We start from the raw sequence: 15,663 nt of genomic DNA on the forward strand, positions 1-15,663 counted from the left end.
ACCTGTTAGGCATCTCACAGCCATCAAAGCTATCCACTGCCACCTTTTGGACTCCCAGGGTACTGCATGTACTCTCTCTCTCTCTCTCTCTCTCTCTCTCTCTCTCTCTCTCTCTCTCTCTCTCACACACACACACACACACACACACATTTTAAATAAAAATAAAATGTTAAAAAGAGGTTCACAAAGATCAAGTTGCTGGGGTGTACGGAGACATTGGTAAGACCCACCCTAACAACTGTGGCATCCAAACCAAGACTGAATCCCAGCCGCGAGGGCTGGAGAGACGGCTGAGACACTGAGAATCCTTGCTACTTTGCTGGACCCAAGCTGCATTACCAGCACCTACATCAGGTGTTTCACAACCACCTATATCTCCAAGTCCAGGGATCTGACACCCTCTGGTGGTGGTCTCTGCTGCGACCCAATTATATACGCACAGGCCAACACATAGACCCAAACACGTACATAGCGATAAAAATAAAATACCATTTAAAAACAGAAAGAGAAGACGAGGAATTCAGACACAATCCCTTTGACAACTTCGGCATCCAGCGGAGTTGAAAGTCTCCATAAAATTGTGCCTTTTGGTACCCCGCAAACTCTAGTGAAAACACACACAAAACCCTAATTGACCTTTGCCTTAGAGGCCTTTCACAGTGATTTTCTGAGAGATGTGTCCCGTAGGGTCTTCCTCAGCATGGAGCAGACCCGGTACGTAGAAGCACAGCTTAGCAGCGCCGAGACCGATGGGCTGAAGGTGTCGTAAGTGACTCTATTCAAGGCAGCCAGCAACACTTGGAACCCGCAGCTCTGACCTGCCTCCAGCAACTGGGAGAGCATACAGGCTGTGCCACCACGTTACCCTGCCAGTCACAGCGAAGCAATTCTTCAGGTTATCAGTCAAAAGCCTCCATGGAGATGAGAAATGAGCCTGAACCGCCAGGCTGTTTAAGAAGAATTTATTGTAAAATGCGGATCCAGGCACTCAGCATAAATCACACCAGATAAGGTTTGGAGAGGCGGCAGCCAGCGCACTTGGGTATACATCAGATCTGACCTCAAACAGCACAGCCCAAGGAGGAAAGAGCATCCAGAAGAGGGAAGGCCGTGGGAGAAGACGGGTAACCCTGGAGACGTACATGACCCCGAAGCCCAGCGCTCATGTGATGCTGCTCTGGTGGGTGGGTGAGGAAAAATGGGGCTACATTTCCGTGTCAACCGGGGAGGACAGATGACAAGATTTAGTGCCTGGATGTTTTTCAAAGTCCTGCAGTAGCACAGACATGGCGGGTGAGTACGCAAACTGGCAAGATTGTGATCGTGGCAAAGCGGAGGGATGGATAGCTCAGGCTTCATCGCCGCGTCTTTTCTACTTCTGTGTGTTCTGATACACTGAAGCCGTGTGTGAAGAAAACAGGTTTCTGTCCACATCTGTGGGTCTTATCTCTGCAGATGTGTACTGGACATTTTGGGGTGGTGTGATGATTTGAGAACTGGAAATTAGGGAGCATAAATAAAGGTGAGTCAGCAGGTAAAGGAGTTACCTCCAAGACTGACAGCCTGAGTTCAGCGCCCAGGACCCAAGCTGTGAAGGAGAGAACAGATTCCCACAAGATGTCCTCTTAAAGCCATATGTGTATTATCAAGCATACACACACACACACACACACACACACACACACACACTACATGTACACCCACACATGCATGCACACACCCCACACATATACTAACACACATATATACATACACACACACATACACACTACATGTACACCCACACATGCATGCACACACCCCACACATATACTAACACACATATATACATACTCACACACATACACACTACATGTACACCCACACATGCATGCACACACCCCACACATATACTAACACACATATATACATACTCACACACATACACACTACATGTACACCCACACATGCATGCACACACCACCCACATATACTCACATACCACACACATTTACACATACACATCTCACACACATGCACATGCACACACACATCACACATATATACATACACACCACATGTACACACACACTCATGCACATTCACACATACATAACACACATATATACACATACAATATACAACACAAATGCACACGTGGACACATACACATAGACAAAAATAAATAAATAAAGTGTTTTAATTGAAGGTATAATTTACAATTGTCTTTTGTGTACATATGCACAGTATATACACAGATATCAGTATTAAATCACTACATGTGTCCTACATTCAGTGTCAAGCCAGTTTTTGTTCCCTTCGTTAATAAATTTTCATGGCAGTCCCCTTTGGCAATGGACTTAAGTCGGCCAATGTCTGAGAGCTAGTAAATGCCAACTCTGGGTTTCAGGCTCACCCCTGTCCAATATGAGATCTAGACTCTGGGTTTTTGTTGTTTTTTTTTTTCTTTCTGCCAACCCACAATGCTATGAACACCTTACAAGGTCAGGAATGTAGCTCCCATCAGTCAATGATTCAAGGTCAAAAGAGCCTCAGCCCAGCCTGGATGGCTCTACTGTACCATCTGGTTTTGTGTGTCAACTTGACACAAGCTGGAGTTATCACAGAGAAAGGAACTGCCCTTGAGGAAATGCCTCCATGAGATCTGGCTGTAAGGCATTTTCTCAATTAGTGATCAAGGGTGGGAGGGCCCATTGTGGGTGGGGCCATTCCTTGACTGGGTTCTACAAGAAAGCAAGCCGAGCAAGCCAGGGGGAGCAAGCCAGTAAGTAACATCCTTCCATGGCCTCTGCATCAGCTCCTGCTTCCTGACCTGCTTGAGTTCCAGTTCTGACTTGCTCTGGTGATGAACAGCAATGTGGAAGTGTAAGCTGAATAAACCCTTTCCTCCCCAACTTGCTTCGTGGTCACGATGTTTGTGCAGAAATAGAAACCCTGACTAAGACATCTACCCTGCTTCTCTATGGGACATGTGAATACCGCTCCTTCCTCACCTCTCTTCAGGAAAATCTATATGCGGAGTTTGCCCAAATAGGGTCTGCAAGGGGCAGGTTCCCCACAGAGGCTCCGTCTGGCTGACACTCTCATAGGCACACATTGGCTACACAATACAACCCCAAAATTGAGTTTGGGAGCTGGAGTGTGGGGAAAGGACAGACAGAAAACCCACCATTATCTTTTAAATAAAATGGACTGTGTTCCAATTTTCTACTCATAAACTTATTTGGGAACAAAATTAAATCCATGTTCTGGGACCATAGATACTCATATTTGGCTCAGAGTATGTTTTTGTATTTACTTTAAAAGTAAAATGAGAATAGAGGTCATTGGCTCCACTGGCAGTAGACTTCGAGAACATGTAGTCTGTTGAGGCAGTCATCAGAGGCATGGGAGGGGAGAAGGGACCGTGAAACAGAGGGCAGCCAAAGCAGGGTTGCGTAACCATGCACACAACCATGGTGGGGTGGAGATCCAATGAGAAAGTCTGAGAAACCTTAGGGATGCTGCAGAGATCCTGCTCTGGTTCTCAGCGCACCCTTGGCTTGATGTTGCTGCTGGAGTCTTCCTGCTTCTAGCCTGACTCCTGTGGATCCAGAATAGCTGGCATCTGAGGAAGTGGCCCAGGTACCTCAGGAGGATGCTTTGTACATATTTGAGCAGTGAGGCTGAGGGTTAGGAGCAGAGCACCCAATGCTATAACCTAGTCACTCACGTATCCTTCTGTAGATCACTCTGACGATGAAGCCACCACGACACTTCCTCCTAGTACACCCACACGTACCTCCATGTCTTCTTACCAATAGCATGTTCACATGGGTTCTCCCCTTTGGCTTTCCCCGCTAACCAAGTATCAGCCCTTGGACTGGTGGCATGGCCCCGTGAATAAAACCACTCATTGCATGAGCTTGGCGACCTGAGTTCACTTCCCGGATCCCACAGCGGAAGGTGAGAACCCGCTGTCAGGAGTGGTTCTCTGACCTCTGCCAATACATGCACACACACATGCTCACACGTACAACAGTAATGAAGAAAGTGTTTTTTAAACACAAGCGTCGGTTCTTGACTGTCAGGTGCTGTCTGGTTGATGTCAAGATCAATGGCTTTAATAGCAACAGTTCTGCAGATGACACCATAAGCCCTGTGGCCTTCGTGGTCTGGCCACCGCATGACCACACCTAGCTAAGCCTACTACTGGAGAAACACCAATACATTTGTACGGGGTGTATGAATCAGTGCTCAGCAAAGGCTTCAGTCTGCGAAGCTTTGACTACAATGTTTTCCTGAGGGAGAACTCCTAGAAACGGATTTGTCAAGTCATCTGGGTAAGAACTCGAATATCCTGTTTGTAGAAGCATCAAACTATGCTCGCCTTTTTGTCGTTTAGTTTTGTTTTATTGAGATGCTTATTATGGACAGACCAACATACTGGGGCACATGTGTAGCAGTCAGAGAACAACTTGTGGAAGTCAGATCTCTCCTTCCATAATGTAGGCCCTGGGGATTGAACTCTGGTGATCGGGTTTGGTGGCAAGTGTCTTTGACCACTGAGCCATCTCACTGGACCTATCTTCTGTCTCTGTCGTTTGGTTGACTGGCATGTTGTGGTGGTGGTGGTGACAGAGTTGGGGTCTACACACCCCAGGCTAGCCTTAAACTCATACTCTCCCTAACTTGGTTTCTCAGGCACTGACGTTACAGAAGTGTGCCAGCATCAAAATATTGCTTAAACCCTTAAAGTCATTGCCCCCTGCAAATAAGCTCTCTGCTTTGTACCATTACTAAATAAATAAATAAATAAATAAATAAATAAATAAATAGTTATATGTAGCTGATTGTGGTGCCCTATAAGGGCTGAGAAGAACAATGCATGACCCTTATGTGAAGCCCCATGGAAGTAATGATCCTGCTTGCAGCGACAACATGGAAACGGCAGACGTCTTCTAAAACCTCTGTCATAAAGCTATGTGACTGGTGGCATCCCATTTTCATTTGGTCAGAAGAAAGGTCAATATCAAACATGAAGTTGAGGGACTGGTGAGGTGGCCTCAGCAGTTAAGGAATCTGTGCATCAGCTACTCTTCCAGAGGACCCGAGTTCAATTCCTATCACCCACATCAAGTGGTTCACACCTGTACCTCTAACTCCAAGGGTCTAACTCCACCGGCCTCCGGTGGCCTCTGAGGGCCCCTGCATTCCCTCTGCAGGCACCAATCCCCATAAACACAAGTAAGATAGGTCTGTTTTTAAAACTCGAGTTGAGGGGCTGGGGATTTAGCTCAGTGGTAGAGCGCTTGCCTAGGAAGCGCAAAGCCCTGGGTTCGGTCCCCAGCTCCGAAAAAAAGAACCAAAAAAAAAAAAAAAAAAAAAAAAAAAACTCAAGTTGATTGCCCGTTCTACATAAAATCCCTCTGCGCTTGATTTTCTTTAATCCGTATGCATGTTTTTGTATGTTCTTACATGCCGGTTTTGGTTTGGATGCTCTGTTCGCTTAATTTTGTTTGTTTATTTTGTAAGCCAGTTACAAATATTTTGTAGGGCAAGACAGAATGTAAATAAAATCGAGCTAACAATTTCCCACTCTGCTAGTCGAGAGCATTCCCACTGGGTTTTCCAGTGTCCAGAAGAGCCTGGCTGTGTCCTCACCAATGGGTCTTCAGCTCCCAGCCCTTGAGAGAGGATACACAGAATAATAAAACTATTACTGCACCAGACTTTTTCTCAGCTCTGCGACAAGCCATTGCTGGACCTGACCTTGGGGCCTCTGCTTCCTTTATTAGGCAACAAAAAAAAATTCCCCACAGGGACTCGTGGAGACTTTCCAGCTGCATAGACATCCGCTTAGGCTGACTTCACCATGCAATGGCCAATAAGCCTCCCATTACCCAGATAAATCCTGAACAGGCTATGAGTATCCAGCCAGCAACACAAATATTCCTTATGTCTGGCCCCACAAGGCAGTGAGACCACCACCCTAATGGCCAGTGGCAGGCTCATCAGAGGGGTCTCCTTGGTGGTGACTGAGCATAGTAACTGCCGTGCTCAATAGAGAAACAGATTCCAGTGGTGCGCAGTGAGATGTGCCTTTAATCTCAGCACTCAAGAGGCAAGGCAGGCAGGTTGAATCTGTGATTCTGAGGCTAACCTGGTCTACGTAGAAAACTATAACAACACACACACACACACACACACACACGGGGGGAGGGAGGGAGGGAGGGAGGGAGGGAGGGAGAGAGAGAGAGAGAGAGAGAGAGAGAGAGAGAGAGAGAGAGAGAGAGAGAATGAATCCTAGTCTAATCTCCTAGCCATCACAAGCAGTACAGGTGTGGGCCCTAGTATCAAACTCTCCAGGCAAACTTAACAATCAAGCAAAGCTAAAAACATGACACAGCAGCACGGAGGTGTCTACCATGGAGGTGTCTACCATGGAGGTGTCTACCATGGAGGGTCTAACCATGGAGGTGTCTACCACGGAGGTGTCTAAGTCCCCCAACAGCTGCACAGGTCATTCAGTTTCTATCTTGGTCTCAATCAACCCATCTGCCAGTTGATTCACACCACTCACCCATCCGCCATTGGTACGGATGCAGGCAGTGTTTCTCACTGTCTGACAGTTTAGTGGTGTGTTTTTCAGCTGGGGCTGTCCTGAACACTGCAGGATACCACTGAGATTTGGATGGGAAATGTCCAACAGGCTCGCGTCTTTGAATACTTGGTCTTCGACTGTCACTCTTGTTTTGGAAAGTCGTGGAACCTCATGGAGACTCACCGGAAGAAGGGGGCCACCGAATGGGCAGTCGGTGTTACAGACCACACCTACTTTCTGTCTAATTTCTGTTTCCCAGCTTTGGACACTGGTATAGACACCTAATGTTTCTGTCATTGCCTGCCACAATGGCATATATTCCAATGGATGCTAAGATACAAATAAACCCTTCCAGGACAGGACGGATGGCTCAGCAGTTAAGAGCACTGGTTCCTCTTCCAGAGGACCCAAGTTCAATGCCCAGCCACCACACGGCAGCTCACAACTGTCTGTAATCCATCTCCAAGTGATTTGACGCCCTCATACATGCAAGCAAAACACCAGTGCACATAAACTAAAGATAAATAAACCATTAAAAATGAAATAAACCCTTCATTGGACTGAAGAGACATTTCCACAGTTAAGAGTACTTGCTACTCCTGTAGAGGGTCAGAGTTCGGTCCCCAGCACATACGTTGGCTGGCTCACAACCATCTATTATTCCAGCCCTAGAGAATTCAACCACCTCTTCTGGCCTCTTCAGGCATCTGGACACATATGCTTACACATGCACACAGACATAGACAGGCACATAAATAATTTAATATTTCTAATAAACCCTTCTGGTCAGGCATTCAGCCACAGCAATGAGAAAAGTAACTGAATGGAGATGCATGTAGCTGAATTGGTAGAATGCTCACTTAGTGTGGAGAAACCTTGCAGGACTGCTAAAATGGCCAGGGTAGCACATACTTGTACACCAGCATTCAGGAGGTAGAAGTACAAGCAGGATGACCATAAGGTTATCTTCAGCGGCCATTCTACCTGGTTCTTCAACTAAATGTTTATGACCTCAAAGACACCTCCGTTTCAGACCCCTGAATTGCATGCTTATCCTAAAGCACTCATTCATTCCCTTTGGAGGATTCTGAGTAGTCTGTATACCACTGCAAAGCCCCAGATTTCGCTAGCTAACCATGTTTAGAGGGAGGCTATGAAGAGGACCCCAAAGTGGGGCTATACATAAGGCATTGAGACATTCCACTCAAGGAGTCCAGAAAGGTGTGAATTCCATGAGGGCATACTGATAATACCCCGGTATCCACCGTAAACCCTGTGATATGTGATCAAGAAGCAGTTTCTGTGCGGTGGAGGTAGACAGATAGCCCAACAGATGGCCCAATGGATAAATGAACAACAGAGACGACAACACCTAGGAACTTCAGTTGGGTCGCCCAGCCTTTTAAAGCTCCAGCATCACCACGCGTATTGACTGTGGCCGGCAAGCCCTTCTGCATAGGTTGATGGAAAGATTAAATGGAAAGGACTGTGTATAGCTTCCAGCATGAAAAATGTTTAATGAAGTATCTGGCACACAGCAAACGCCGGCTCGCTTCCGTCTTTTCCAGGGTCCAGAGAACAAATTAAATTTAATTAAATGGTTCTAAGATATGGAAAAAGATAGGAGAGGTTCTCACAATGCTCCCAATGCAGACAGGCAGGAGCGAGGAATTATAAACACTCATATCTTTCTGTCTGTCTCATAGTCATAACTTCACATTATCCCTAACTCAGATAATGGATACAATAAATCAAGATGCCACAGTGCTGTGCCAAGCACTCCGTCTGTGTGCCCTGGCACCTGGGAACCTTTAGTAAGCAGCCCTTTCTACATGTTAGTCTCATCTGTCTCTGAGCCATTCAGACTCTTGACACATTGGTCTCAGTGTTAATCCAAAAGCCAGAGGAAGAGGAGTACAGGAGACAACGTCCCAGGCTTTACTTAGTACTCTAAACCCAGAGAGTCCTCCTTAACTCAGGCTAGGTGCCCCTGATGTTGGTAGACATTAGCAGATGTGAGTTCTGGGAATTGAACTCAGGTCCTCTACAAGAACAGCCAGTGCTCTTACCCGCAGAGCCATCGTCCAGCCTTGCACATTGCATTAACTTTTAAGCTCTACTCTTTCCAGACTTGGCAGTCTATGTCCCGTTGTCAGGGTGGACCGAGGTAGAAGGATCATGAGTTGGAAGCTAGCCTGGGCTACAGAGAACTTTAAAAGAAAACAAACAAACAAACAAACAAAAAGTCTATCTTCAATTTCAAGAGCACAATTAAGTTTTATTAACTCTGTTTTCCACGATGTCACAAGAGCTCCAGAACTGACCTTGTCTACATGACTGAAGTGTCACAGCCTTGGACCATCACCCCCAGCCCCGAATCCCCCTTCCTTAGAGCAGAGACAGAGAAGGAGACAGCATCAGAGAGATTTTTAATGAAGCTGTCAAACATGAATTTAAAAAGAACTTCAATGAGCCTCAAATCCTAGTACTTAAGGAGGCAGAACAAGGTCATGTCCAGATGGAGATATGAGAGCTTGGGACACGGTAGACCAAAGCTGCTCTTCCCACGCAAGCAAGAGCACAACCAGGGCTCCGTGGACAAATGCATGAGTGAATGAATGAATGAATGAATGAATGAGTGGTCATCCTTGGCTGGTCCTTCTCTCCCACACCTGATTATTGCACACTCTGGACACCTTCTTTTGCTATCAAGGAGAAGGTACAGAAATTACCTGTTTGGGGACCATGCAGTCTTCAACAGTGCACACCATACTAGTGGGGGAAAAAACAAAACCACAAATCCTATGGCCTGCTCCAAAGCCATCTGGAGAGATTTCCAAATTTAGACTGAGAAAGACACCTTGCCTTGGGTACCTATCGCTAAAGCAGGTACTCCATATGTCTGCTCCACCTAATTACCTTCCAAGGTGGCCAGATTCTCTCCTGGGAGAGCAGAAATCTTACCCTCTCCCCACGGCCTGCTCTTTAAGGGGGTGGGGGCGCATGCGCGATTGGGGGTGCAGTTGAACATGTGTGCTCGTGCATGTGAAGGCCAGGCTAAGCTCTGGTGCTCTTCAGGAGCCACCTACCTTGTCTCTGGAGATGGCCTTCCACCGGCTTGTAGCTCACTGAGTAGGGTAGGCTTCCTGGTTACCAAGTCCCAGGGATCCTCCTGCGTCTTCAGCACAGAAATAGTTTTTATATGGAGTCTAGTAATCGGGCTCCACTTATAAGCACTTTAGGAATGAGCCATCTCTCCTGCCCTACTACTCGTTCTTTCGATAATTTATAAAAACACATTTCCTTACCCGGGTTGGGGCAAAGGCCATTTGGGGACTGAGAATTTGGTGGCCACAGCACAGCCCAGTTCTCCTGTGTGAGAACCACTGACTAAAACAGCTCTAGCTTTTCTCAGATGCCGCCCCACATACTCCGTGGTTGAGCACAGGCAAAGCACAGAGCCAGCAGCCCCTTCCCATAGGTCTCTTCTACAGAGTGACTTTGGTGTGCACACTCCTAGTCAAGCGCGGTCAGCTCTGCGGTTTCTCTTTTTCACTGTAACCCATGTCCCACCTTCCTTCCACAGTCATCAGACTTGTCTCTGACAGGTTGCCTTGTCCCATCTCTTCCTTTTTCTTCCCCTCTAATGGGTTTCCACCGTCCAAGTCTCCTAGTATATCCTTTGCATTGTCTGATCCTATCTGGGTGCCTGGAGTGCCGGCCCGACACAGACAGCCTGGCTGTTCAGCGAATCAGAAAGGTTGTGGACGCTGAGGGTCAGCTGTTTGTGGTTTGCATGTTGACAAATGCGAGCAGGCTCTGATCGGCCTGTTATTTTTATTTTGTTGTTGTTGAAAAGAGAGTGGTGGGATTTAGAATTTGGAGAGCAAAGAGAGCAGGCAGATGGAGGGTTGCCATGGTAACCGTCTCCTTGACCAGCGGTAGGATGAGCAAAGTTGTATGGGAGATGGGATAATGACCAAAGTTGAAAGAAGTGAATTCAAGAGAGACAGCATCAGAAGTTGTACGTGAACAGTTGTGACAGAGAGTTAGGGAAGCAAGTAGCCATCCTCACCACTGGCCCCGGAAGCAGCTATGCCCTGTGGAATCATCTTCCCTGACGATTGTGCCAGCTAGCTACCGCTGTGTAACAAAACGCTCCAAAGTCACTGGCTTAGAACAATACCATTCACCATTGTTCCTGTGTCTACGCATCAGCAGGACTTGGACTGATCTAGGCTGAGTTTCACTGAGGCACCTTTGCTCTACACATCCCTCATCCTTGTCTTTGGACTACCTGGTTCTGGGAATGTTCCTTTTGTGGCGACAGTCGAAGAATAGAGAGAAAATAGAAATGCGCGAGCTCCAACGTGCATCATTGCCCAATGGAAATCATGTGCTCAAGGGTTACATTGAAAACCCTTCACCTCTAAGGAGGCCTTGCAAGATCATGGGGATGGAAAAAAATGAAGGTTCTCTCACTAGGGCATCAGCAAGGAAGAAAGGATCCACGCAGGAAAGCCAACCAAGAGAAGAAACAAGAGTGATTTAATCCTCTACCATGGGAAACCTTGCCTCCCTCTAACTCTGAAGACATGAGTCGGAGTGTTATCTGCAACATAACTATGCTGAGTAGTAAGAATCGCTCTGTCCCACTTTCTCTGCAGTGCTCGCAGTGAGACCTTCTTTTGACCATCAGCTCTGTTCTCTTGCTAACTATCTTCATGGTGAAAAAGATGGCTGCAGGAGATCAGAAGACACTCCCCCAACCATTCAATAAAGGTCCAACGTTGCCTTTTAGAAAGACCAACTAAGGGGCTGGAAAGACTCGCTGCTCTTCAGCAGGAGCCAGGTTTAATGCCCAGCACCCACATGGAAACTCATAATTGTCTGTAACTCCCCTGTCAGGATGTCTGACACCCTCTCCTGGTCTTCACAGACATGCTTGAAGGCAAACAGCCATACACATAAAATAAAACATTTTAAGTCAACCGAGTATGACCAGGCAAACAGTACCTCAACCATGATATACTGTACTCCAGACAGTGCCAGCCACTATGGCAAGAACTAGATCTCCTGTTAACTATACATCAGGGTAGAGTTCATCTCACAAAGGAAATGATGGCTGCTCTTAGGAAGGGTAAGGAGGGAAAGGAATGGGGAAATCAGGTAATCAGTATCCATTAGAAGCAGCCAACATACACATCTTTGTCCTCAAAGAAGGCAGAGGGGCAGGTCAGATGATTTTGGAAGCATATCATAAGAAACTACTATGCCCACACAGGAAAGGTGTGATGGTTTGTATATGCTTGGCTCAGGGACTGGCACTATTAGGAGGTGTGGCCTTATTGGAATAGGTTTCACTGCATGCGTGGGCTTTAAGACCCTCATCCTAGCTGCCTAGAAGTCAATCTTCCACCAGCAGCCTTCAGATGAAGGTGTAGAACTCTCAACTTCCTCCGTACCATGCCTGCCTGGATGCTGCCGTGTTCCTGCCTTGATGGTACTGGACTGAACCTCTGAACCTGTAAGCCAGCTCCAATTAACTGTTGCCTTTTATAAGACTTGCATTGATCATGGCATCTTTTCACAGCAGTAAAACCCTAACTATGACAGAAGGGATAATGGTAACATTGACGCAGATGATTAGGGGACTCCTGATACCTACAGAAGGATTATTTGAAAGAGTAGGCATGATAAATTGGGTGAAAGGGGTTGTAGGTTGGGAGCAGAGGAGAGGTATGGTTAGAGCATCCCGGGTAGAGGAACAGGGTATGGGACCAAAAAGATAGAAAAAAGGAAGAGCTGAAAGGGGACCAGTGTGGCTAGAAGTCAAAGATAAGTCGAGATGTGAGTTCCAGGGCTGCAGAGAGGAGAGAGCAGAGAGGCAAAGTCCACACGGCACCCAAAGCTTTGCAGGGTATCTGCCTTTGATTGTAAAGGTGGATGGAACCGTTGCAGGTTTCTGAGTGAGTATGGGAGTGTGGTTCAGTGGTAGAACATTTGCCCAACAGGCAGAAGTCCTAGGTTTGATACATAGCATTCCCAAAAAGAAAGGGGGAATGGGAAACAGACATAAAGAAGGAGGAAGAAAGACAGGAAGAGAAGGGATGTTAGATAAAGAACAGGATCCAGTTCTCCCACACACTGCAAAGGAAGTGTTGGAGGAGTTGGGGATCTGGACCAGTAGCTTGGGTGCTTGACTAATGTGCACAAGGCCCTGGGTTCTAGCCTCAACGCAGTATAAACCAGGTGTGGTGCCTCACAGCTATGATCACAGCATTCAAAGGAGGGAGGGGGAAGGATCAGATGTTCATCCTTGGCTCCCTAGTGAGTTCCAGACCAGCCTGAGCTACATGAGACCCTGTTCCCTCTTCCCTAGATAGAGAATGAGAAAGTGGATTATGGTTGACAAGAGCAGTAGCAGAGAAGGCTGTGAGGAGACGCCACTTAAGGCCCATGAAAACAAGAGTGGAATTTGGAGATGAAACCAAATAGGCAGACCTGGAGGGAAAGACATAGAATCAACAAGAGTTAAAGAGCCATGAGGAGGAGCAAAGAGCCTTTAACTCTTGGCACCATCCTGAATTAAGGGGACTCTGTTTGACTATGAATCTTTTTTTTCCCATGTGGAAAGGTTTAATGAGAGAAGAAGAGTAGAAGAAGAGAGGAAAGGCAGGCCATGGGCACGTGGGAGGAAGGGGGGATGGGGAGAGAAGGGACAGGGACCAAGAGGGCACGAGAAGAAGAAGAGCAAGAGAGAGTAAGAGCTTGACTATGAATCTTATTCAGGGGACCCCACAGATGCCATACAAATGACCTTGGTGTGTATAAATTGGACTTCTCAATCAAAGTCCACCTAACACTACTATTAACACTCTCATTCTACCTTCAAAGGATTCTCAGTCACAGAGACCAATAAGCTGGGGCGTGATCCATTTCATTACACATCCGTTTCTAGATCCATAGAAGGGGTGACACACACCTCTGTGGTGGACCTGACCTGGGATAATTCAACTACAAGAACTATAGGAAAACCTCATGTCTCTTCCATGCAGATGAGGTGTTTGGCTAGAACCCAATCTCTCTCCTTCCACTCAAAGGCCTAGAGATCTAAACCAGAGACCACCATTGTGTCTTTCAGGCTAAACAAGCAGAGAATTTAACTTGGGGGGCTGGGACTATATTCAGTTGGTATAAAGTATGGGCTTCAGTTTTACCTCTCAGAACTCATGCATTAAAATCAAAAATAAAACACCCAGGTGTATCTATTTCATTTCGGTTTCTGGGAATAAAATACCCTGTTAATAGCAGCTTGAGAGGTTTTTTTTTGTTTTGTTTTGTTTTGTTTTGTTTTTTTGCTCACAGTCGCAGAGGGATACAGTCCATCCTGGTTCAAGGGAAAAAAAAAAAGGATAGGGATTAGGCTACATATATCTGTTATCAATTTATATCAGCAATCTAGAGGTGGGTCAGACTATAAAACCTCAAAGACACATTTTGCCAGGGGTAGGGGATTCTGAAATGGTGATTAGTTTTGTATAATCCTAAGTGAAGTCGCTGTCTCACAAGCACATTTATCCAGTACATGGGAGTCTGGAAAACAACTGGTCTTGTAATTGTTCATCCCAAAAAGGGAAAATTGTTTCACAGCTCTTTGTTTCCATGCCATGCCCCTACAAACTCAGGGGCCGAAGTTTCTCGGCGTGGCTTGACAATGAAGGATTTCGAATGGAAAAACACAAAGTGTGCTATTTTGGGCACAGCTCAGGAAAATCTGTCGTCAGTGATCTGTCACCTGTGTCTAAAGCCCTCTTTGATAAATTACACAGGTGTTAAAGCCACAGGCAAGCAAATGTTCAAGGCACAATGAGGTCAAAGAGATCAAGCAAAGGATTGGGTTGAGCTTCAGCAAAGACCTTAAATCATTTCAGCAAAAAAAGAGAAAAGGAACTCTTTAACGTGGAACAGTAAAGCGCCAGAGTCTGCAGGAGATTGGACGAGGAGAATTCTGGGAGTTACACAACGCGTCCCTTTGTATCACCTGCCCTCCCATCTTCCCCGTCCAGTGCCCCCAGGTTCAAGGCCAACACAAAAAAGAGAGAAAGTTCCTTTCCAGGAGCTCTTGAGTAAATCCTAGGTTTCACTCTGATTAAACCAACTTGAGTCACATTTTCATTCTTGAAACGGAATGGGGGTGGGGGGGTGCACTGCTGAATCTGGGTACGGAAGCCTATGTGGTCCATATCCAGGAAAGCCATGGTACCGTTTCTCAAGCACCATCCACCTGCCGTTGTTGTTTGAGACAGAGTCTCACTCACACCAGCCTGGAGCTTATCAGATGGGTTAGGTTGGCTGGCCAGCGAGTTCCAGGAATGCACCTGCCTCCAAATCCATATTATAAGTTTACCCCGTTGTATGGTGTGGTTTGAGTGTAAAGTGTGCCCCCATAAACTCAATTTGAACAGTTGGTCCCCAGGTGGTAGCCGTGTTTGGGGGAAACAATGGAACCTTTCCAAGGAACCTTTAGATTACAGAACCCTGCTGGAGAAAATATGTCACCAGAGTGGCTTTTGAGGTTCTGTAGCCTGGCCTCATTTCCTGCGCCCGCCCTCTCTCCCTCCCTCCCCTCCCCCTCTCTGACAGCCAACGCCATGCGACTGAACTGACTTCATGTTCCTGACACCACGCCTTACCACCACATTGGATTATGTTCCTCAGGAGCTGTGAGCCGAAATAAACTCTTTATCCCCCAAGCTGCTCCTGCCGGATGTTTGATCACAGTGACAGAAATAAATTCAATGCCCCTGGTTGTTTTTCACATAGGTTCTGAGTAGTCAGACTCGAGCAAGCCATTGACATCAACTGAGCTTTTGCCTCAGCCCCAGCTTTTGGCCTGGAGAAAATGGTTCTGACTACTTTGGATCTCAGGGCCTGAGTGGAAGGAACGAGAAATAGAGCCCCAGCCAAAAATATGAGCTTGGGAGAGAGAGATGCAGTCATAATACCACCCAGAGATTACCGCAGAGGAATGGCATGGAGACCCCCTCACCCAAGACAGGCGTGGGGTCCCTCACCCT

At 46.7% G+C, this 15,663-nt stretch overlaps 1 protein-coding gene across 1 annotated transcript in view; it reads left to right on the forward strand.

The window, feature by feature from the left end:
• Positions 1-700: 700 nt before the first annotated feature.
• LOC147999480 (large ribosomal subunit protein eL8-like) overlaps positions 701-15,663 on the forward strand; it is a 52,118-nt gene continuing 37,155 nt past the window's right edge. Inside the window, exon 1 of the mRNA XM_087596698.1 lies at positions 701-765. Coding sequence (XP_087452824.1) covers positions 701-765 — 65 coding nt within the window. The remainder of the gene's footprint in view (positions 766-15,663) is intronic.

Source organism: Rattus norvegicus, chromosome 19 (genome assembly GCF_021556685.1).
Source record: "Rattus norvegicus strain SHRSP/BbbUtx chromosome 19, alternate assembly SHRSP_T2T, whole genome shotgun sequence".
NCBI lineage: Eukaryota > Metazoa > Chordata > Mammalia > Rodentia > Muridae > Rattus > Rattus norvegicus.